The sequence below is a fragment of the Capra hircus genome, chromosome 21 (assembly GCF_001704415.2).
Source record: "Capra hircus breed San Clemente chromosome 21, ASM170441v1, whole genome shotgun sequence".
NCBI lineage: Eukaryota > Metazoa > Chordata > Mammalia > Artiodactyla > Bovidae > Capra > Capra hircus.
Genome location: NC_030828.1, coordinates 26,666,471 through 26,691,493, shown reverse-complemented (window position 1 = coordinate 26,691,493; position 25,023 = coordinate 26,666,471). Strand labels below are relative to the sequence as shown.

Below are 25,023 nucleotides of genomic sequence, written 5' to 3'. Positions count from 1 at the left end.
TACAGCCTCAGGGAAGACCCTGTAGAGCTGGGAGCCTGCTCTTAAAATGGCCTCTAAACTGGTTTTATTGTTTCTGGTGTCTGGCCAGTCCACTTTGTCTTACACTCAGCTTCCTGAATCATCTTTAAAAAAGCAAATAAAAAAACCCTGGTCCTGGCCAGTCCCTCCCAAATTAGAAAAAGCTTCCAACACTCCCCACTGTCTATATAATAAAATCCATATGAAAAATCCTGTATAATGTTACAGTTGGCAAAATTTTTCTATAAAAAGCCAGACAGAAAATGTTTTAAACTTTGCAAGCACAAGCTGTCTGTAGAAACTACTCAATGCTGCCCAAGAGCAGCTGTAGACCAGAGGTCAATGAATGAGCATGGCTGTGTCCCAGTAAAGCTTTTCTATGGAGACTGAAATTTGAATTTAATTTGTCACAAAAGCATCAAAACCTCTTTTGACTTTTTTTCAGCCATTGAAGAAATAGGAAAACTGTCCTTCATTCGTGAGCCTTATAAACATAGGCAGTGGCCCAGACGTGGCCTGCAAGGCTCTAGTTGGTCGACCCTACCCTGAACAAGTTAGATTATTACAGGTGGTAAGGCTCGCAGCAAAGTATACAGAAACTGGCCTGATAGGGAAGAGAAGGAAGGTTGTGAAGTCTCTTATCTTTAAAGGTCCATTTGTGGCCCGGTGTCAGGCCTGCGGGGTTTTCAGTCTGCTCCCTGACCATCTGCCCCCAAATTCTACCTTCCAGTTAGAACATGGGGTCAAGCCTCTTGTCCAATAACAGGTGGGTGGCTGTTGGGTGGGACTGGGTGGGGAGAAAACCCTCCCCTCCAAGACAAGGAGACAGAGAGGGGCACTCGGGGAGCATCTCAGGCCCTTCAACCCCTTCCTTTCAGGGGCTTCCCTCCCCAGAAGAGATGAAACAGCTGAAGGGAGGCAGCTGGTAGCACAGGGTGGGCAGAAGAGGAAGGAAGGCAGTGGCGTGGACCATTAGCTCCTCAGTAGAAGGACCCCGTCTGATAATCCTCTGCATTCCTAGAGTCCAGAACAGGGCAGGCTCACAGAGAACATTCACCCAACTCGTTAGAGCCCTGGGTCTGGCTCCCCATGGGCGATGGCTAGGGTGGGCAGACAACAGAAAAGAAACAGGATGTCAGTGGGAGGGGGTGCCAGCAACTGAGAGGAGCCTTGAAAAGCAAAGGCAGCAATAGCAATGCAAGGGGCAGAGCAGATGCCTCTGTGCTCTGTCCCAGGCCAGCGACAGGACTGAGACTGAGCGTGCAAACACACCCAGCCGATGGGCCAGGCGCGACAGAGCCATCACGACCATGTATCCCACTGCCTGCAGACTCTCTGCAGAATCCAAGCAAGCTGGGTTCTGGAGGCTTGAGACACATGTGACGTTCCCAAGAGCTTCTACCGGGGCTTCCCTAGCGGTCCAGTGGTTAAGACTTTGCCTTCCAATGCAGGGGGTCTGGGTTCGATTCCTAGTCAGGGAATTAAGATCCCACATGCTTCACAGCCAAGAAACCAAAACATAAAACAGAAGCAATTTTGTAATGAATTCAATAGAGACTTTAAAATGGCCCACACAAACAGTGTCTATTGGAAGCCTGGGGGTTCTCTTTTGATTCCTCAAATGTCACCTAGTAAAGCCTGGGAAATCTACCTTCTTGTAGCCTTCCATCAGCTGCCGCTGCTCCCCCTGCAAAGATGGTTTTAACGTAAATTCCAATGGGGCCGTAAATGCTGTCCTTGCCTCCAACAATGCTGAAGCCCAGGCCCTGGGAAAGAAGAGGAGAAGGTCAGACTGAGGAGTGTTCTATGCCATTCACTGGGGTTTCCTGGTGGCTCAGTGATAAAGGAACCCACCTGCCAATGCAGGAAATCCACATTCGATCCCTGGATGGGGAAGATCCCCTGAGAAAGGAAATGGCAACCCACTGCAGTATACTTGCCTGGCAAAATCCCACGAACAGAGATGCCTGGTGGGCTATAGTCCATGTGGTCGAAGAGTCAGACAGGACTAAACAACAACAACTTCCCAAGGAGGCTTAGCCTGGGTCACAGGGAGCTCCTCTTGAGACTGTGAGCTCAAGGAGGCAGTGGGTGCATCTTATTTGTCAGGGTCTGGCCTCTGGAGGCAGACGCTCAGGAAACGTATGTTGTAGAGTGAAGGTATGAATGCTGGCTGGAGGCTGGGCCTCTGGATTCAGCTCACAAGCATGCCAGGGTGTGGTCAACAGCGTGGCTCCCAGGAAGATCCCTCCAAGTGATGGCTGCTGGGTTATCAGCATCACTGCGGCTGGGCAGTTTCTCCTAGGTTCCTCGGAGAAGTTCATGTATCACCCAGCATCACAGAGGTGGCAGGCCTGAGAGCCACCTTCAGATCCTAAGAGAACCCGGTGAGCAGGGGCCAGACAGGAAAGCACTGTGGACACAGTGCTGGTGTGATTCTGGTGAAGGTGGTGGGTGCTGCAGGACAGGGAGACTAGTGGTGTCCAGGAGAAGCACAGTGGTAGGAAAATGAGAAAGGGGGGATGGGCTCCTGTTTCGGCTCCCAGCTTCTTCCTGGCTGAAATAATTGCTCTAGACCCAAACTTTCACCTGCCCTAGTGAGGCAGGATGGTGCAGTGGGCAAGAACAAGAGCCTGGGGTCAGAAGGTCTTCAGTCACTGTGATAGTTCAGTTGCTCACTAACCAAGTGATCTTGGCAAGTCCTGTGAGTCCCAGATTCTCAGCGCCTTGTCTACGTTGTTATTCAGGCCTTGGTCATGTTTGACTCTTTCCGACCCCATGGACTGCAGCCCGCCAGGCTCCTCTGTCCATGGGGTTCTCCAGCAAGAATACTGGAGTGGGGTGCCATTTCCTTCTCCAGGGGGTCTTCCCGACCCAGGGATCGAACTCAGGTCCCCTGCACTGGCAGGCAGATTCTTGACTGCTGAACCACCAGGCAAGCCCTCTTCATCTATTAGCAGAAAATAACAGGGTTTTGTGACAATTAATGGAAGGGTCCCTGCAGATCCCCTGGTGCCATGCCTGGGTTTTGGCAGCTGGTTTTGTGGTTTGACTTTAGGTTAAAGCATCTGCCTGCAACGTGGGAGATCCAGGTTCGATCCCTGGGCTGGGAAGATCCCCTGGAGAAGGAAATGGCAACCCACTACAGTATTCTTGCCTGGAGAATCCCATGGAGGAAGGCATCCCATGGTAGGCTATAGTCCACGGGGTCGCAAAGAGTCAGGCACGACTGAGCTACTTCACTTCTTCTACCTCAAGCGCTGGTGGATCCTTCAAGCTCTGCTTCTTCCTCCTCAACTCAGTTCTGGCCTCACTCTTACTCATGCCTGTTAATGATGAGGTCTTGGGTGTGGAGGTTGTATCAGGGAGACAGTGGGAGGCCTGCCCTATTTCTGAAGCCACCACTCCTGATCTGCACTCCAGGCTTCCTATGCCGAATACCTTCCTGCTTCCCATCAAGGCCTATTCAATCTGCCCAGTGATGCATACGCCCATGAAGTCTACTCACCAACTGTACAATCTACGCACACTGACACCATTTTAAATCATCTTTGCTAGAGAGTTGGTGCCCTTTTCCATTCTGCCTTCTCTTTTATATGTACACAACTTTTATTTTTTAGGTCGTGCCATGTACACATAGGATCTTAGTTCCCCAACCAGGGATTGAACCCTTGCTCCTTGCACTGAAAGCACAGACTCTTAACTGCTGGACACCAGGGAAGTCCTTGCCTTCTTTTGAGCACTGCAAAAGACAATCTCAAAAACAATCTCCAAGTCGACAGGATTAAAATGCATCTGCCCAAATGCAAGAGATGATAGAGGACAGGGAAGCCTGGCATGCTACAGTCCATGGGGCCACAAGGAGTCGGACGCGACTGGGCAACTGAACAACAAAAAACGCAAGAAGGTAAGAGCGTTGTGATTTACGAATCAGGAAGAGGAGCTGTTTGGAGAAAACTGGGCACTGGAGAGAGTGACTCCCTTGTGACTAGAGGGACAGTCATCTTAGCTCTTCCCACTGGTATCTCCTGATTTGTCTCTGCTGAGCTCCCGGGAGATAGAAGTGATGGGGGGTGGAGAAGAGGACTTCAGATGTGTGGAGCCTTCCTCTAGGAAGACCATTTTGGTGAATAGCTTTTCCCTCACACCACATGCCAAAATCACGAGGTGGGTAGAAACCTACCCTTCCATTAAGCATGCTGGTCACTTGGACTGGCCTGAGAACTCTGCAGCAGCGGCTGTGTCCACCCCAGAAGTTCTTCAGTGCCCATGTCAGCTTGGGGCAGCATGCTCTGCGGGGCGTGCCCATGAGCCCTGGGGCTGTCCCACCACCTCCACTGCTTTCCTCCCTGTCTCTCAGTATTTCTCGACTGTGAGGCAAAATCAGTCTGCATGTCTGAATTCGGGGAGACACATGGACTGACGGTGTGTTCCCCCATCAAATCAATACATCGGGGGAAACTTTCAGAGGTGACTAGGCCGTAAAGGTGGAGCCCTCATGAAGGGGGCAGGGGCAAGACAGGGGCAGGAGACGAAGAAGCACGACCACTGTGTGTGAAACAAGTCGGCTACAAGGGGACGTTGCACAGCTCAGGGAACACAGCCAATATTTGACAGTAGCTGCGAACAGAGTATAATCTTTAAAAGTCATGAGTCACTATGCTGTATACCTGAAATGTATAATATTGTACCTCAACTATGTATGTGCTCAGTCGCTCAGTCGTGTCCGACTCGGTGTCCCAAGGACTGTAGCCCACCAGGCTCCTCTGTCCATGGGATTCTCCAGGCAAGAATATGGGAGTGGGTTGCCATGCCCTCCTCTAGGGGATTTTCCCGACCCAGGGATCAAACCTGGGTCTCTTGCATTGCAGGCAGCTTCTTTACCATCTTAGCCACTGTAAAACCAGGGAAGAAGTCCTCAACATGCATGGCAACCGCCAGCACCTTCAACTTGGACTCCCAGCCTCCAGAGCCATGAGAAATAAACACATGCTGTTTAAGCTGCCCAGTCCATGGTATTTTTGTTAAAGCACCTGAACTGACCCTGACGATGATTTGAACTGAATTATCTGGTAAAGCTATTTTCAAAAACAGCAAACCAGGGACAAACTGGGGAACATTCGTCTTCCTATGACCTGCTCTGTGAAGAGCTCGCCTGCCTGCCCCTCCCGGAGCCTGCTCACATGAGAGCATCTGACACTCCTTTTCCAAGCCTGGATCTCCAGCCCTTCTCCCCATCCCCGCTGTGACATGACAGCTCCTTGGGAACACGTGTCCATCCAGGAGCCTCCCTTGGCCATGGTCCTTGCTCACCTTTGCCTGGCCTTTCATCAGCACGATGTTGGAGATGACAGACGCCTGGAGGCCCCCTGAGGGCTGCACGAGCTGAGCTGTGCTGAGCGACCGTGTCGGTCTTGACAAGCCCTGGAAAAAGGGTGAGGTGGAGAAAGGATGAGTCCAAGGATGTCAGCTCACTCCCCCAGGAAGGGGGGGAAAGCCCACGGAGGAGGAAACCTTGAGGCCTGCTCTTCTGAGTGTCTGGCGCATAGTGGCTGCAGTGTGGTAAATGCAGGGTGGATGGATGGGAGTCCAGTGTGCAGGTCTGTTTTGGTGGCCCCAGGAGACATCTTTGCTGAGCCCAGGCTCCCTTTCGACCAGCAGCCAGATGCTCACTAAGATTTGTTACAGGAGTGAGTCCTGAGGCACAGATCACACATCACAGACCACAGACAGTGAGTCTTATACTCAGAGTCCCCAGCAGAGGCCAGGAGGTCAGTGGCCAAGAATGTCCTCAACAGGATCCAAGACACATTTACTGAGACCCTCATCTGGGCCAGGCACAGGGTGGTGGGCAGAGGGTCAGGAACCCCAAGATGTGGGACTTCCCTGGTAATCTGGTGGTTAAGAATCTGCCTTCTGATGCCAGGGACGCAGGTTCAATCCCTGGTCAGGGAACTAAGATCCCACATGCTTGCGTGCAGTCGAATAAATAAATAGAACTCTTATAAAGAATTGTTTTTAAAAATATGAACTCCCTTGCCTTCCTTAACTTGCCCCCACTTCCCTCGACGACCTCTTAGGTCACAGATGAAATAAAGGGATCCACATAAAGCCCCACTTCAGGGTCTGCACAGGTGGAGTGTTCTCTGCCCATGAGATCCTAACAACATGGAAGCAGCCGCGGGCAATGGTCACAGGTGACCATTCCTCACGTGGTTCTTTGCCCCCAAGCCAGCTCCTCACCACTGTAACCCTGTGGACATCAAACCGCCAGGAAGGCTCTTCAGGCAGTCTTCCCCTCGCTCCCTCTTCTCGGGCCTCCCTGCCCTCGTTCTTACCACAGCCTTTGCTGCAGGAAAGTCCAGTTGTTGAGAGAGAGACTTCCTGCCGCTGCAGAGGGAATAAGGCTGCCTGTCCGCCGAAGCCGCTGACTTCTTGGTTGTTGGAAAATCCGTCTCTCCTGTGCAATAGGGATTGACACCTAACCCAGGAGAGGAAAGAAAGGGAGAAATCATTTGTGCTCTCAGAGAGCGAAGCTCAAGATAGAACGTCGTCCTCGCCCATGGCCAGCCCTCACAAGCCGGGGGCCAGCGTGAACTTGAAGCATGGAGCGCCCAGCGCCGGGTGCATGATAGGGGAGGGCAGAGGAAGAAGTAGGCGGTATTCTGGCTACCTTCGTCCATGCTGTGGGCTCCACGGGGTGAGGGTGGGACTGTCGCTTCCATTTCAACTCAGCTCAACTTAGTGAGGGTTGATGCGGCTCTCCTACGTGTCAAGTAGGATGCTGCATCCTCGGGAAACCACAATGATCTGTCAGCTCCAGTCCCGGCTGCCGGGGGTGAGGAGAAGGGAATTTCAAGAGAGAGGAGGAATGATGCCCCATAGAGGCAGGGCCAGAGGAGAGATGGGGCAGAAGCCTGGGTGATCTGCCTCTTACACACACATTTGCACACAGGCACATAAACACCCCTAATGCGAGTGTGTGCTCAGTCATGTCTGACTCTTTGCAACCCCACGGACTGTAGTCCACCAGGCTCCTCTGTCCATGGGATTCTCCAGACAAGAATAGTGCAGTGGGTTGCCATGCCCTCCTCCAGGGGATCTTCCCAACCCAGGGATCAAACCAGGGTCTCCTGTATTGGCAGGCAGATTCTTTACCACTGCGGGACCAGGGAAGGCCACGCACCCCTAACACAGGCAGGCAAAGAGTCAACTCGTGAGTCCTTGGGGATCTAAAAATATGCAGGGCAATCATCTTCTCTTCCTTTAGGGGGAAACTCAGACTTCCTTTTACCCAGCTAGGAAATCTACCCACTGCTTCCAGCTGGAAAAATCTTCAGAGATTATCTGCCATGGCTCTTCGCTGTCTGAGACCAGTGCTTCTCAACTGAAATACAACGCAAGTCATATATGTAATCTGAAATGTTCTAGTAGCCACATTTTTAAAAGTAAAAGGAAGAGTTTAATGTTAATAATTTTTTTTTTGGTCATGCTTCGCAGCTTGAGGGATGCTAGTTCCCTGACCAGGGATCAAACTCGTGTCTCCTGCAGTGGAACTGCAGAGTCTTAACCAATACATTTCCAGGGAAGTCCCTAATAATATATTTTATTTAGTTCAGTAGACCTAAACTCTGTCATTTCAACATATAAATAATATGCAAAGTTATTAATGAGGTATTTTGCATCTTTTCTTTAGTTTTGTGCTTAGTCGTTTAAATAGGCACATCTTTTACCCTTCTGAGCATCTCCATTTGGATAAGCCGCATTACAAGTGAGAAGGATGTGGACACTGGCCACCGTACTGGACGTCAGCCTCCCAGAGAAGGGCGGGGCTTTCCCAGTGTCCTCCATACAAGTGGCTTTGGTGGGAAATTCCCCAAGAGAAAGATGTGAGATTGGTGGTGGTTCAGAGGGAAGAAGGCAGGTTGGCACAGAGCTTTGGTTGGCAGTTATTCTTGGGGTAGGAAAGACTTAAGTTGCTTTATAGACTGGAGAAAGGAAGCCACTACCCAGAGTGGGCTGAGAAAATGGGACACAATGGGCTTTCATGGAGATGTGAGATCTCTAAGGGAGGAGGAGGAAAGAGACGAAGGCCTGGCGGAGAAAGGAGGTGGTGTGGTTCACTGGCAATCCGAGTGGCTGGGGAAACATTCCCCTGTGAGGGCAGCTGCTCCCAGCATCTCTCCACACTAGGAGGTGGTTCTCCCCAACTCACAGGGACCAACTGCCCCCAGGGTGGCCAGGAGAGAGAGGAAACCAAGAGGTTCAGAAAACCACGCTCCAGAAAGAGGGGACAAAGAATCATGGGGCTGAGTTAGGAAGTGGAGCTATAGATGATCCTAAATCTGCCCGGGCATCATGTTTTTTTAAAAATAGATAATTGTGTTTATGTATTTATTTATGGCCGTGCTGGGTCTTTGTGGCTGTGCAGGCTTTTCTCTAGTTGCAGCAAGCAGTGGCTACTCTCTGGTCGCGGGCCATGGGCTTCTCATTGCGGCGGTTTCTCTTGCTGCGGAGCACAGGCTATAGGCTGCATGGGCTCAGTAGTTGTGGCTCCCAGGCTCTGGAGCACAGGCTCAGCAGCTGTGGTGCATAGGCTTAGTTGCTCCCAGGTATGGGGGATCTTCCCAGACCAGGGATCGAACCCACGTCTCCTGCATTGGCAGGTGGATTGTTGACCAGTGAGCCACCAAGGAAGCCCAGGCAAAGTGTTTATTGAATGTTTTATCATAAGTGGCTCAAATTTCAATGCCCCACCCAGACCTGCTGAATCCACGCCTGCACAGATGGGGTCTGGGGGAGTCTGTGTGTTTATCAGGCTCCCCTGGCGGTATGTCCAGCCCTTCAGTGGTCCTTTGGGGAAACTCAAAAGTCCAATCCTTACTTTATCATGAGGAAATGGATCCCAGTCTCCTGTTCTCCTGCCCTCAGCAGGGCAAGGGGACTACTGTATGAAGAAGGGCAACAGTGCATGGCTTGGGTTCAGGGAATATGGACAAGCAAACACGTGGCCAACTTGGATCAGCCTATAGGACAGAAGCACCTAGAGCCACAGGCCAGCACCATGGGAGCAAGACAGGCCATGCCAGCTCTGCTTCTGTCTTCACTGAGCTAGGCAGAAAAAAATTAAAAAGTCAACTCAGGCTTTCTGAGGTTCCTATTTCCACTGTGAGTTTGGATCAGCAAGGACACAGGCTGATCAGGACAGCCTGTGGGGACAGAACAGTCTCTCCAAAGCACTAACTGGTGGTCTGAGCCCTCTCCTGCCCCTTCTGAAAATTACTGGATATTCCAACATCAAGGAAATACATCAAAATTATCACCTTGGCTGGGGTGGGAGGGAATTGAAACCAGTTAGCATGTAGCACCAAGTTCACTGAAAATGGGGTTATAAAATCCAAATGCAAAAGCCAAAACAATTTTTGACAGGGAAACTATGTATTTTGATTGTTATATGCTTTCGAATTGTGGTGCTGGAGAACACTCTTGAGAGTTCCTTGGACAGAAGGAGATCAAACCAGTCAATCCTAAAGGGAATCAATACTGAATATTCATTAGAAGGGCTGATGTTGAAGCTCCAAAACTTTGGCCACTTGATGTGAAGAACTGACTCATTGGAAAAGACCCTGATGCTGGGAAAGATTGAAGGCAGGAGGAGAAGAGGGTGACAGAGGATGAAATCATTGGATGGCATCACCAACTCAATGGACAAAAGTTTGAGCAAACTCCAGGAGATAGTGAAGGACAGAGAAGCCTGGTGCGCTACAGTCCAGGGAGCTGCAAAGAGTCAGACATGACTGAACGACTGAACACCAATAATATCATGAGGTTTTATTTAAATTTACATGGAATTATGAAATGGGGAAATAAATGGGAATGGGTCTAGACATAAATAACCCCATCTCCCATAAGGCTGACAATTTGGAAAAATACAGTTTCAAGTATTATTATTAATAATTGATTAAACCTAATTAATTAAACTTGATCAGTGAAGAAGTGGTGATAAAAAACTAAATAAACCTTCCAAATCACTGCAAAAACTAAACACAGAAAACAAATGATAAGTGACCATAAAAATAGACTCTTCGAAACCCCATGGACCATAGTCTGCCAGGCTCCTCTGTCCACGGGATTTCCCAGGCAAAAACACTGGAGTGAGTTGTCATGCCCTCCTCCAGAGGATCTTCCCAACCCAGGGATTGAACTCTTATGTCTCTTGCATTGGCAGGCAGATTCTTTACCACTAGCACCACCTGGGAAGCCCTAAAAAGAATATAAGTAAAAGCAAATATTAAATATAATACCAAAGTCAATGGCTTAAGCTTCTCTTAGACCGTCAGATTTGCTTTCAAGATCTAAGTGCATATCATTTGCAAGAGATAAACAAAGTAAGAAAAAAGAATGAAATAAAAGGATGGGCAAAGACTACCAATGACTGATGCTAGAACCAGCCACTTAGGAAAAAAAAATTTTTATCTAGATTCTTGTTTCGTATCAAACATCAAAAATAAAGCACAAAGAGAGTAAATTTAGGGGGAAGGCAAATCATTAAAAACTAGAATAAAATACTGTGTATAAATAATTTAATCAATATGGTTCTACACAAAATAATCTTCATATTATATAACTTCTGTGGTTCTCTCCTAAATCTGTAATCAAATATGATCCAAGAAACATGTGTAAGCATATATCTATAATTACCTTGCAAATCTTGATAAATTGGAGGCAATTTAAAGGTGTCATAGTGTAATAATTAGATAAGTGTACATGAGAAGTAATAGCTCTCTACATGTGGAAGAAACTTTTAGGATAAGACAGGAAAAATTTGATGATTTGATTAGATCAGATGAGAACATCTTCATGTTAAAAAATTAAAAGAGAAAGAATAAACTGAAAACAGTATTTTCAGCAAATACGGCAGCCAAATATTAATTTAACCAAGACAGTTTTTAGAAATAACTGACAAGATGATGATCATCTGAACAGAAGGACAGGAGCACTCCAAAGCAGAGAAGTATATGATGAAGGGGTGTTGAACTGCACCTGTGCAGAAAAGTATTCTTTCCACTGAGTTTATAGGCACATGGACCAGTGAGGGTTTGACGGAAGGAAAAAGCATAGTGAGGTAGGATTTTGAGAAATTGAATGAAGGGGCTATTTACAAACAGTAGATGGGGCTTAAGAAAACAACAAAGCCCAGTGAGGTACTCCGGAGTTGGCATAAGCTGGAAGCTGGAAGCTTTACCACTGGTGGCTCAGTGGTAAAGAATCTGCCTGCCAAGTAGGAGATGCAGATGGTCTCTAATATTCAGATCTGGCATGGTTTTAACTTCTTCATGTTTTTCTGCATTCTTCACATTTTCCTGACTTTTGAATTAGTGTTACCCTATTTGCAACCACCAAGAATCATGATGTCTTTCAGTCCCAACTCCCATTCTGCAGCAGGTGAAGTGACAGAAACTCTGGGAGAGACCACGGACTTCTTAAGACCAAGGAACGTGTCAGATGACAGAGCAGGAGTAAAGCCCTTGTCTTCTATCCTGTGTTGGCTCTTCCCAACTTGGCCCTTGAGATCCACCTGGAAGAGGAGTTGACCAACCCACAGAGAGCTCTATCGACAAGACAGAGGTGCTCCGGCTGGCCAGGGCAGGCACATGCAATGACGGCTGCCCCAGAGAAGCTGCGGACACCATCTCGGGGCAGTCTGGCTGGACGAACAGAGACCCACCCTCCCCCAAATCCCCCACATCACTGGTATTCCCAATGCAGTAAGCTGACTACATACAAACGAGTTCTGTTCTGAGAGTGCGTTCTTAAGTCCAATCTGTTCATAAGTCCAACAAAGTTGGCCTAGGTGCCCAACTAACACAATTGACTATATATTAATAGTAATGTGCTGTAATAGGCTTATAACACTTTTCGCACGAATAATACGTACATAAAAAACAAACACCAAAAATAAAGAAAACATGTTAAATCATATAGTGCAGTGCCTTGAAAAGTACAGTAGGCCAGCTACATCACCGCTGCTTTTACACTTGCTTCCAGACATCCTGGGCTTGAAATAAAGATATTACTGTCCTCTATACAGTCCTGTACACTAAAGGACACACAATCACAACCATTTGTAGAGGATGCACGCACATGACAATGTATGCCCGACACGTGAACTAACTTCCAGGACTGGACTTGCGAATACATGTTTGCATCTTTGAAAGTTCACAACTTAAATGTAGGAGACTTACTGCATTCTACAAAATCTAAGCCCTGCTCCTGAGGATGGTTCAGTGACACTTACTGGTTGAGTTGCTGCGTGTTCTTTGATGACAGACTTTGGGAAACAGGAAGTTATTACTTTGTGGGTCCAGTTTTCCGGACTTTTCTCGAGAGGAAGTTGTAGAAGTTTCCTGCAAAACAATTTCCAGTTTTTATTCAGAAAGTTAGAATAGAAAAAAAATTGAGATCTCAACACTGACCGTGGAAATACTCGTCAGATGGTCTGTTTCTTCCTCTATATTACAGGCTCTATGAAGGCAGGGATTTAGAATTACTACCATCCATTAACTCATTGATATAGTAATTCATTTTGTCATCTACTAACTCATAGATATAATAATTCATTTAGTAAAGAATATGAAATGAGTATCTTTATATTATGAAGAATAAAAATTATAATAATGAATAGCAATTGCATAAATTTTGAACTAATGCAATAAATGTTGAATGATGGAGACATTCCTGGTGGTCCAGTGGCTGAGAATCTACCTTTCAGTTCAGGGCATGCAGGTTTGATCCCTAGTCGGGGAACTAAGATCCCACATGCTGCAAGGCAACTAAGCCCATGTGCTGCAACTACTGAGTCCGGGGACTCTGGAGTCAGGCATCACACCGAGAGAGAAGTCTGTGTGCCTCAATGAAGGCTCCTCCAAGCTGAAACTAAGACTGCTGCTGCTGCTGCTGCTAAGTCACTTCTAGACACAGCCAGAAATAAATAAGTGTTGCATGGTTATGTCAGCTATTACACGTCAGGTTCTCTGTTAGGCAGTAGGACTATAGCTGTGAACAAGACAAAGGAGGACACCGATTTTGGAGAAAGGCATTTTCATGATGAAAGAACAACAGCAAACAAACAAAAAGTTGAAAGATAATAACAGAATAACACGTGCTGTGAAGAAAAGAACTAAAGGGTGACACGAATGAGAGGCCGGGAGGCATGATTTAGGGACGATGACCAAGTAAGTTCCATTGTTCTGGCTCATCATAGGCACTTAGAAACAGTCACTAAATTAACGTTATATAAAGAGATTTCTCGATATTGAACCATCCTCACATTCTTGAGTGTATCACATTTTTCTTATACTGCTGATTTCTGCCTGTGAAGATTTCATTTAGGACTTGAAAAATCAATATTCTTAAGTTAAATTTCATTATTATTCTGTTATTGTTTTTCTACTTTGTCATATTGATCAAATTTTATCTGCTTCTTTTTTATACTAATAATTTGGAAACTCTGTACTGAATCTAGAAGCAGTACTTACTAAACCACACGCTTGAACTCATCTCTCTATCAGGCCAGTGATAAAAGAGAAAATAAATGATCTTTTCTCAGATAAGATGAGAACTTGGAACAACTTACACTCACTCCCCTCTCCTCACCTTGGTATTTTAGAAACAGAGGACAGGGGAGCAGAAGACTAGAGGTTGATGATGAGCATAATGGTATTAATTATTTTACTTCTCTTCCCAGAACTATTTTTATATTGTTTTCCTATTGCATAACTTTATTAGCCACAATGATTGTGACTTAATTCTTGAGTTATGTTGGCTTTATTAGTCACGACCATAATCTTTAGGAGAGAAAGACAGAGAGTGTGTGTCTGTTCCCTGAAAAACTGTGCAGATGGAAAGCTCTCTGAATATTTGCATGTCTGAGAATGTCTTTCTGTGGTCATCACACTTCAGTGATTTGCTGAGTATAGGACTTGGGAGTATTGGTTAGTCTATCTAGAAACTCCAGCTGGCTCAGATGCTACCTGGGATTTAATGTTCTAGTGTAGAGGTTTGCTAAGGGTATCTGCCACCCTTTTCTGACAGGTCTATCTTTTTCAAAGCCAGGCTTGGCGGTGTTGATTCATTTCATGTGCCAAGTGCCTGCCGGCTTTCAGCACCTGGTGCACTTCCCAGAGAGGAAGGAGAACCTACTGCTGCTTCTCCCTATGCTCCACGTAACCCATCTTCCCCTCCAGCCCCTGGCACTGGAGGAGGCAGTTCAGCTGGCCTCTGTCACACTCATTCCCCAGGCCTGTCCTACCTGTGTGGTCAACGGCAGGCTAATGAGCCCTTCCCTCAATCCCATCTCACCTGCACTGTGTCATGCAGAAAGTTCTCATGGCTTCCAGAATATGGTTGGCCCCTTTCCATGGCTTCCTGTTCTGACATGCATTTCTCCCTATGGTACTTTTTTTTTCTGATAGAAATTTCTAAGAGGTGGGAGAGTTAATAAAGTGTACTCAGTAACCATCTGGAGGCAGAAGCCTACTCACAACCTTTTTTTCTTATTAAAACTGTGTCTAGTTCTGACACAAGGGGATCCTGCAAGAAATTCCACATATCAATTCCTTTTTACCTGTACACATCAATGTTCAAAACCAGAGAACGCATCTTCCTAGACATTCATTTTCCTTTTTTCAGCAGTAGATGGCACTATATTAACCTGAACAAAATTTTCTTCTCTAACAAGGGTAGCCCAGGAAATGTGTTAAAGGAGAGATTATATGAGAGGGGACTTATATATATTTACAGAGATTATTGGTCTTCCTCAGTGGCTCAGATGGTAGACTCTGCACTTCCAGTGCAGGGGTCCTGGGTTCAATCCCTGGTCAGGGAACTAGATCCCACATGCCTCAACTAAGAGTTCTCATGCCACAACTAAACATCTGACATGTGGCAACTAAGACCTGGTGCAGCCAAATAAATAAATAAGTTTTCCAAAAAGTATATTTATTGTTAAATTTCTTTATTTTAATCCTCTTGACAGAGCCCTATTTTTAAACTGTTTGACATAAAAAGCCAATCGATGGCAGAAAAATCATAGAAATGGAGCATTTTTTCTTTTTTTGGTCCAGATTACCTGCAAATGGCCGATGTCACATCCAGAAGTGTGTGCTAAGTTGCTTCAATTGTGTCCAACTCTCTGCAACCCCATGGACTGTAACCCACCAGGCTCCTTTGTCCGTGGGATTCTCCAGGCAAAATACTAGAGTGGGTTGTCATGCCCTCCATCAGGGGATCTTCCTGACCCAGGGAATGAACCCATGTTTCTTGCGTCTCCTGCCTTGTCTGGCAGGTTCTTTACCACTAATGCCACTGGGGCAGTCCAACCAGAGGAGGGAATCTTACAAGACTTTAGCCTTTAAAGAAATAGAGCCAGTCAGATCAACTGTCCTGGCTTCAGGAGCAGTAGTCTCACTGTGCACAGACCAGCCGTGGAGTCTCTTCTGTGGGCCAAGGCTTTCTGGGCCAGTCCTTCTCCTTCACAACTCCATGTCCTGTGGCCAAAGCTGTCTCAGACATGAGACATGTGGCCTCTGCCACGAAGCCATCAACTGAACACCTAGAGGCTTTGATAAGTTGCCTCTAACCAGGCTGCTGTCAAGCTCTTGGATAGTCATGAAGACTGAGGTGCTTCACTTTGACACCCTCTGCTATGAATCTGCTCTCTGGATGACTGCTACAGGGAAGAATGGAAATGTACTACCGTAAACAGAAGATGAGATCCACATAGCAATTTTCTATCAGATGTGTATGTAAGAAGCTACATAGTGAGACTTCCCTGGTGGTCCAGTGGTTAAGACTTCACCTTCCAACTCAGTGGATGCAGGTTTGATCCCTGGTCGGGGAGCTCATATCCCACATGCCTCATGGCCAAATAACAAAAAGTAAAACACAAACAATGTGGTAAAAAATTTAATGAACACTGTAAAAATGGTCCACACCCAACTTCTAATGTGACACAAATGAACCCAGCTATGAAACAGAAACAGAATCAGGGATATAAAGAACAGACTGGTGGTTGCCAAGGGGGTGGGCTGTAGGCACAGGAGAGGGTTGGGTTGGGAGTTTGAGATTAGCAGATGCAAACTAGTATATATAGGATGTATAGACAAAAAGATCCTACTATATATAGCACAGGGCACTATATTCAATATCTTGTGATAAACTTTCATGGAAAAGATTATGAAAAAGAATGTGTATCTATCTATCTATCTTTCTATCTATAACTGAGTCATTTTGCTGAATAGCAATAATTAACACAACATTGTTATTCAATTACATAAAACAAATACAAGTAAAATTTAAAACAATGGTCCACATCAAAAAATCTTGTCTTGTTCAGTTTCTAAGGTCATGTCCGACTCTTTGCGACTCCATGTACTGCAGCACACCAGGCTTCGGTGTCCTTCACTATCTCCTGGAGTTTGCTCCAGTTCATGTCCATTGAGTCAGTGATGCCATCCAACCATCTCATCTTCTGTCACCCTCTTCTCCTCCTGCCTTCAATCTTTCCCAGCATCAGGGTCTTTTCCAATAAGTCAACTCTGCATCAGATGGCCAGAGTACTGGAGCTTCAACTTCAGTATCAGTCCTTCCAATGAATATTCAGTGCTGAATCTTAACAAACAAAGCATCTATATGGCCCCTACAAGCTCCAAAATAGAGGCAATGCACAAGTTCAATGGGAAGGAAAGCATGATAGCCCACTCCAGTATTCTTACCTGGAGAATCTCATGGACAGAGTAGCCTGGCAGGCTACAGTCCATGGAGTCGCACAGAGCTGGACATGACTAAAGCGACTTAGCATGCACGTAAGAGGGCACAAATTCTATGGATCTTCTATTTCCTGGACATTGACAAGGATCCAGTGTTCATCCAGACTCTGGGACCATCTCAAGGTATATATTCACTCTTTTTAATTCATAAAACCCTGAGCATAATGTTTCCCTCACCAGAAAATCACAGTGGGCCTAGAGCAGAAAAGAGGGTCATGAGATGAGCAGCACTAAGCCTCTTACGACCCTAGGCTGGTCAGTTAATTGTTTGATCTCAGTGTCCTCTTTTGTAGGCTGAAGGGGTGAACTTAACAGCTTCTATAATCACTTTCAGCTCTATACTTTTTAATATAATGGATGATTATGTTTAAAGACTCAAATGGCTGTTGTCCTCTCTGAAGTGATCACATTGCAGAAGGTCACTCACGAGGAGAAAATATCTTCCCTTGGTTCTTGGGGGCAGCCTGGCTAGTCTCCAGCAAGGATGTCCTGGGTGGAGTGGTGTCTCATCAAAGGAATCTCTGTAGGAGCCCCTGTGAATGCTTGCATAGTACAGCTCCCCTGTCAGCCCACAGAACAAAACTCTTCTGTTTTTGCTCCCAAGGTGGGGCTGCTCTTGAGGCCGAGGGTTTGTCACTGAGGTCATAGGCTGGCAAAGTCATTTCCAGACACGTTGCTCCTTGTTCTCATCAGAGGCTGTGACGCAGAGCCACAGTTCTGTGGGTGGCATGCCCCATCATTACCTGGGTGGTAATCTCTACAGGTATCTGTCCCCTTGGTGCCTGAGTGGGAAAAGGGGTAGACTCACCAGGGAGCTCTCTTCAAGTAAGAACCAGTCATGTAACTTGCTAGGACTGAACAGCCAACCTCAAGAAATGGGGGAAAAAAAACCCAAAAAACAAAAAAGCCACAATCCACATGTAGCCAAGGAATAAACCTAGAATGAAAATGCAGAATTCTGCAGCATTTTGTACTATAAGCAACATTATTCTGGATTCTAAACTCCTCCCCCAAAGTTAGAAGGCTCTATTACTCTCTAAGAAGGGTTCATTTTGCATACAGACCCCCAACATTGCTGACACAGCTTGATGCTTCTGGAGTTTGGTGACTGTACTCCCCTTAAATACAAGCCTTCCCATTTTCTTTTTGAATTGAGATGCTATAGCTGTTCTAGTCTAAAGGAGCCACAAAATAGAATTCACTGCCCTCCTGGTCAAGGCTTGTCTCCTGCGGTTGGGTTGATCACCCAGCAGTAGACTTGAACTTTAAGTCATAAAGATAAATAACTATCCCCAGCAGATTGGTTCTGGGGTGGTCACGTCGTCATGTGGGATGCTGAGGCCACATGCATCCTGATACGGAGAGGAAGGGTGGAAACCATAAACTGAGGAGTCCTCCAAAAGTCCTCCTCCTGTGGTCCCTCCATGACCACAGCCACCAAGTCCTTATAATTCCACCTTCTCAAATTTCCCCATTCTTGCTGCTTACATTCTAGTTCATAGTATTTCTTTTAGATTAGACTATTACAATGGCCTATGAGGTCTAGGAAAATATTCTTATGAATATTTTTCACACGTGGCCTGGTACAGCTGGATAGCTGCATGTAAATGATTGAAGTTGAACCTCTTCCTCACACCATATACAACAATTAACTCAAGATAAATCACAGACCTACAAGTATAGCCTCAAAGCAGAAAAAAACCGAGCACTCATAAGCAAATGAAAAGGTGAATAAAATGTGGTATATCTATACAATAGAATATTACTTGGCAATAAATAGGAATGGGGTACTAATATATTCTGCAGGCATAGATTCCTGAAAACATTAAGTGCAAAAAGTCAGTAACAAAAGACCACATATAAAATTCCACGTATAATAAATGTCCAAAATAGGCAAATCTATACAGACAGAAAATAGATTAGCAGAGGGTTATGGATAGATCAGTAGTGCAGTGGGGAGGTGGGAATGAGGAATGACTGCTAATGGGTGGTTTTAGGGGTGATGAAAACATTCTAAAATCAGGTAGTGGTGGGACCTCCCTGGTAGTCCAGTGGTTAAGAATCTGCCTTACAATGCAAGGGACATGGTTCAATCCCTGATCAGGGAACTAAGATCCCACACACTGCAGAGCAACTAAGCCTGCACACCACATCTAGAGTCCTCTCGCTTTAACCAAAGATTCCACATGATGCAATGAAGAGCCTTGGTGCTGCAACAAAGATCTGTTAGTGCTGCAACTAAGACCAGATACAGTCTGATAAATAATAAAATCAGATAGGGTGAAGGTTACACCACTCTGAAAATACACTAAAACCCACTTGACACCCCCACCATGTGTGTGCTCAGTCTTGTCTGACTCTTTGCGACCCCAGACTGTAACCCATCAGGCTTTTCTGTCCGTGGGATTTCCCATGCAAGAATACTGAAGTGGGTTGCCATTTCCTTCTCCAGGGGCTCTTCCCACCCCAGGGATCGAACGTGAGTCTCCTCCATCTCCTGCATTGGCAGGCAGATTCTTTCCCACTGCACTACCTGGGAAGCAAAAACCACTTAATAGTATACCCTAAGTAAGCGAACCATATAGTGTGTGAATTATATCTTACCAAAACAATTTAAAATGGAATATTCACCTATTCATTCATTGATTCACAAGTTTCCTGTCCCCAGTCTGCACTTTGATGCTTCTGCACTCAGCTGACATGATTTTACAAAAATGCAGATGATACTCATGCAACTTCCTGATTAAACCTATGATGATTCAAGATCAAATTCAAACTCCTTGGCATATCATTGTAGGCCCCTCCTTCTCTAATGCTATCCAAATTGACTCAAGCCTCCATTGCATCCAGTTATACTTCCTATCAGTGGACCCTCTTGTGTCCTGTCCTATCTATGCTGTTACCCATCTTGACTATTCTTCATTCTTCAAGAATCAATATAGATGTCACTATCTCTGTAGTGATGTTTCCATGCAAAATAGCTGCCCCTCAGGCAATAATGGGCTTTCTTTCCCAATAAGAGTCAAGGAAGGCTTAAATGTAGAGAGAGATGGTTATCTATATATATTTTTTCAATTGGAATATAGTTGATTTACAATATTGTTGTGTTAATTTCTGCCATACAGATACATATATCCCCTCTATGTCACCACAGGGCATTGCATACATGCTATACAGTATGTTCTCATTAGTTATCTATTTTATACCCAGTAGTGCATATATGTCTACAAAGTCATCCTGCTAAGACCATCCCTTCATTACTCTTCTTCTCAACTATTCTTACATGTTTGTTTTTCCAAACACATCATCAAATTATATTGTGTGGTTAAAAAAATATTGTTTTTACTAATTTTGGGAGAGCAACCCTAAATCTTAAAACAACTCCAGGGAATACCACTTTTCTAAAAAGTGGCTATTTTTCTCCAAAAACAGAGTCTGTATTTCTAATTGTCTAATAGAAATGCCCCTCGATGGAACTTTTATCATATTACATCACAATGGGATTTTTGGAAAGATGAAATAATATATGCAAAGTACCTGGCTCATTGACCAGCAAGAACCCTGAGAAACCAATTAGTTACAAGAGTGTCAATCTATCTCTCAAATATTTTTCAATTCTATTGTTTCCTTTTAATAGTCTAGAAATGTATTATAGTAATGTATTATAGTAAATAATACGGCAAAATACACAAAGGTGTGTGTACAAAGATCTTTATCACTACATTATTTGTAATAGAAAACATGAAGGGAAATGTTCCATGATGGGGAAGCGATTGAAGATGTTATAGCAAGTTCATCAGTACCATTTTTCTAGATTCCATATATGAGTTAATATAAGATACCTATTTTTTCTCTTTCAAGTGAACATTTCAACTGAACATTTGTGTACTTACTTCATTCTGTATGGTGGCTATAGGTTCATCCACCTCCCCAGAACTGATTCATATTCATTCTTTTTTATGGCTGAGTAATATTCCATTGCCTGGAGAATCTCATGGACAGAAGAGCCTGGTGGGCTGCAATCCATGGGGTCACAAAGAGCCAGGCACGACTGGGTGACTAACACTTACTTACTTACTAATATTCCATTGCATATATACACCACATCTTCTTTATCCATTCATCTGTCAATGGACATCTAGGTTGCTTTCAAATGGAGACATGGATGTACAGAATGGATTTGTGGAAACAGTTGGGGAGGGAGAGAGTGGGATGAATGGAGAAAGTAGCATTAACATAAATAAACTATCATGTGTAAATGGCTAGCTGGTGAGAAGTTGCTGTATAACACAGGGAAACCAGCCTGGCATACTGTGATGACTTAGAGGAATAAGATGGTATGGGGGAAGGGAAAGGAGGCTCAATAGGGAGGGAATATATGTATAATTATGGCTGATACATGTTGTTGTATGGCAGAAAGCAACACAATATTGTAAAAAATTTTTTAAAATAAAGGTAAATAAAAAGGTGTTATAACAGGAAGTTTCTGTTTCTGGAAGTAGGATGAATTTGTTACTTAGATCCCTCTGCTTACAACAAATAAAAGTGTTGGATGGAAATGTAAATGCATCAATGAAATAGCAAATGAGTAAGAAATTCTCAAAGGCTAAAAAGTAAATAAATGCTGCACCAAAACTTTCCCGAGAAGTAAGCAGATCCCCGAAGCTGGCTGTTGCCCTGAATCATTTTATGAACTGACTGAATGTAAACTTCATCTTCTATAGCTTTTATGGGTATTGGGAGCAGATAGGAAGCCCTAGTTCCTTCTCAAGATGAGAAGTTTAATAGGATTCTCCTCTTACATGGAGGGAGCCCCAAAGGATTTTAACCTCATTTTAAATGTGAACTGGAAGTAAATCCATCCCACTCTCAGGAACTGCATGAAAATTATCAGTCTGGAAATGGCCCTAAATGGAAGGGGGGAAAGCCTTTCTGATTTGCTGGGGAATAATAATTACCAGATGGCCCTCACAAGAGTTGGCAACCCTAATTCATACCACATGGATGTCTTTAAAAACCTCTAGATGAGAATTTAGTTTAAAATGGTTCCAGGTTAGTAGTGTCCCAACCACCTGGTGGAAGCAAATTCGAATCTTCTCTGGGGAAAGGAACAAGCTTTGACTTAAGTCACTGAGAGTCCGGCAGAAAAAGTGACAGATTTTATGAGATTTCAGAGAAAAAAGTAAGAATTAATTTTTGTCTAATGTAAAACACACATTGGAACAAGGCACCATGAGAGAGAACCAAAGTAGCAATACACATCAAAATCAGACCTACAAAGACTTCAAATGGTGGAAATATCAGATGCAAAATTTAAAAAATATATATTTAATATTTTGAAGAAATAAAAGAAGTGCCTGAAAATTTTAAGGAGAGAGAAACTATGAAAATTTCTGAGGAGATCTGAAAAAGAACTAAGATAGTTAAAAATAAAATTAATAATATTAAAAAATAAGCAAAAAGTTTAAACAGTAGGTTGGATGACACTGATGGGAAGATCAAAGAAATGAAATATGGATAAGAAAATATACTACCCAGATGGCAACAAAAAGAGGTGAAAAATATGAAAAAGAGATTAAGAAATATTAAGACAGAGTGAGAAAGCATAACATCTAATCCAAGTTCCAGAAAGAGGGACTAGAAATCACTGGAAGAGACATGTTGCATGTGATAATGTCTGAAATTTCCAGTCCTGATGAAAGATATCAACCCACAGATCAATGAAACCCAATGAATCTCAAATAAGATGAACAGAGAGAAATGCACACTTAGTAGTTCCTAGTGAAACTACTAAACATCAAAATATACTAAAGGTTTCTCTGGAGAGAAAAGACAATCTTTGAGCAAGCAACAATTAAACTTAAAACTCACATTTCAACTGCAATTATTTATGTCCAATGACAGTGAAATAATTAATTCACTGTGTCAAGAGAAAATAACCATCAACATAAAATTGTACACTAGGTAAAATACCTTTAAAGAATGAGTAAAGTAAAAGTCTTTTATAGAAAATCTGAGGAAATTTGCCACCAGCATATTTTCACTAAAGAAAATCCCCCAAAGAAATGTTTTAGGGGGAAGCAAAGTGATCCCAGATTGAAAGTCTATAGTACCAAGAATGGTGATAATAGGAAAGAGTAAATATTTGGGTAAATTTAAACAAGAACATGACTTTGAAATAATTATAATACCTGTGGCTTTATTAATTAAAATAGAGCAAATCACCTGAAAATAATATAAGCCAGGAAAGAGTGCTTTTGGAATGAAAATGTTCAATGACTTTTTTTATTGTTCAGAAAGTAGGGCAATTAGCCAATAAGAGGAAATATAAAACATAAAGATGAGAAAAGAGGAAAAACCATCCTCATTTGCAGACAACATGATTGTCTATGCTGAAAATCCCTAGTCATCTATAAAAATAATTCCTCGAAATATAATGAGTTCAGCACTTCACAGGATACGAAATAAACATACAAAAATCAATAGCATTTCTATCTACTAGCAATGAACACGTGGACACCAAAATTAAAATGCATACCCACTGCGATCACTCAAAAATAAATACTTTAGGTATAAATGCAACAAAATATGTATAGGACTTGTATGTTGCAAACCTCAAAACACTAATGAAATAAATAATAAAGTGAAAAAGTGAAAGTGAAAGTGTTAGTCACTCAGTCATGTCCAACTCTTTGCAATCCCAGGGACTGGGGCCTGCCAGCCTCCTCTATCCATAGGATTTCCCAGGCAAGAATACAGGAGTGGGTTGCCATTTCCTTATCCAGGGGATCTTCCCAACCCAAGGATCGAACCCATGACTCCTGCCTCATCTCCTGCATTGTAGGCAGATTCTTTAGCACTGAGCTACTCTACTTAAGGCACTGTGATGACCTAAATGGGAAGGAATCCAAAAGAGAATAAATACATGTATATACATAACTGATTCACTTTGCTGTATAGCAGGAAACTGACACAGCATTGTAAAGCAACTATACTCCAATAAAAAAAATTTTTTTTAAAAAGTAGAACTGCGATTTCCAGTTCTGAGACACAATAGGGTCAACTCACTTTCCTTCTCCCTTAGAAATACAACTAAATACCCTGAAAACTACTCAATAGATAATAAAAAGATTCTGAATGCCAGCAAGAAGAAGCTAACTGGCAAGAGACCCCGACACTTACTGAATGATAATAATATGAATTCTTTGTGCTATCTCATTAAGTACTACATACTCAGGGGAGAAGAATGTTCCAGTATTCTTGCCTAGAGAAACCCATGGACAGAGGAGCCTGGCGAGCTGCAGTTCCTGGGGTTACATAGACGCAGACATGACTGAGTGACTGAACGACTATACACCCAGACCAAGTGCTGGAGACCTGCAACCCAGCATGGCCAGCAGGCAGACAGGAAACAGGAAACAAGCAACAGTGCTCTCTCTGGTCTTTCAAAAGACCAGGAAATGGGAAACATCAATACCAGCACCTAGCAAAATCCCCAGCCCCTACCCTACAACCAAGCAACTAACAGGAGGTGTGACCTGCCTGCTGTGGCAGGTGTCCCAGCCCCGGTCCTACAGCTCCAGCATCACGGGCAGGTGGTCTGATCTACCTGCAGCAGTGACAGCAGCCAAGCCCCAGGCTGACCCAGACCCCATTCTATTACTGGGCACAAGCAGGAGTCAACCTATCTACTGGGGAGGGATCAGCTGCATGTTTCATTTTCTGCAGTCCACCTGGTGGCCAAAGAGATCCAGGCCCAGCAGCTTCTGCACATCCCCACCCTCAGTGGCAGATGGTCACCAGTGACACCAGGCAGGCCAGAGAGGTAGAGCTGCAGAGAGTAAAGGAGAAATCTAGCTGTGCCAGAAAAATGAAGCAGACCAGAATAGCATTGCAAGGGCTCTGAAAACTAAAATGTCATTACTACAAAAGCCCACAAGAGCAGTACAGAACTATATGTTAAACGAGCAGATTTAACCAGATCAAGAGACCCCCTCCCAACATAATCATGAAAATGTCCAAGATACAACCAAAAGTCATTTCTAACATCAAGAACCAGGAAAGACATGATTTGAATAAGCAAAGACAATAACCAATGCCAGTACCAAGATGAATCAAATGTCAGAATTACTTGATGAGGATATAAAGCAGTCATTGTAAAAATGCTTCAACCATC

The 25,023-nt window shown here is 44.3% G+C and overlaps 1 protein-coding gene across 3 annotated transcripts in view; it reads right to left on the bottom strand.

Moving 5' to 3' along the window:
* Positions 1-25,023, bottom strand: part of IL16 (interleukin 16) — a 114,090-nt gene that overhangs the window by 45,828 nt on the left and 43,239 nt on the right. For all 3 annotated transcript variants that reach the window (XM_018066447.1, XM_013973065.2, XM_018066448.1), the window contains exons 3-6: positions 12,317-12,425; positions 6,357-6,499; positions 5,332-5,442; positions 1,670-1,784 (exon numbers count right to left, since the gene is read on the bottom strand). In XM_018066447.1, the coding sequence (XP_017921936.1) occupies positions 1,670-1,784; positions 5,332-5,442; positions 6,357-6,499; positions 12,317-12,425 (478 nt within the window). The remainder of the gene's footprint in view (positions 1-1,669; positions 1,785-5,331; positions 5,443-6,356; positions 6,500-12,316; positions 12,426-25,023) is intronic.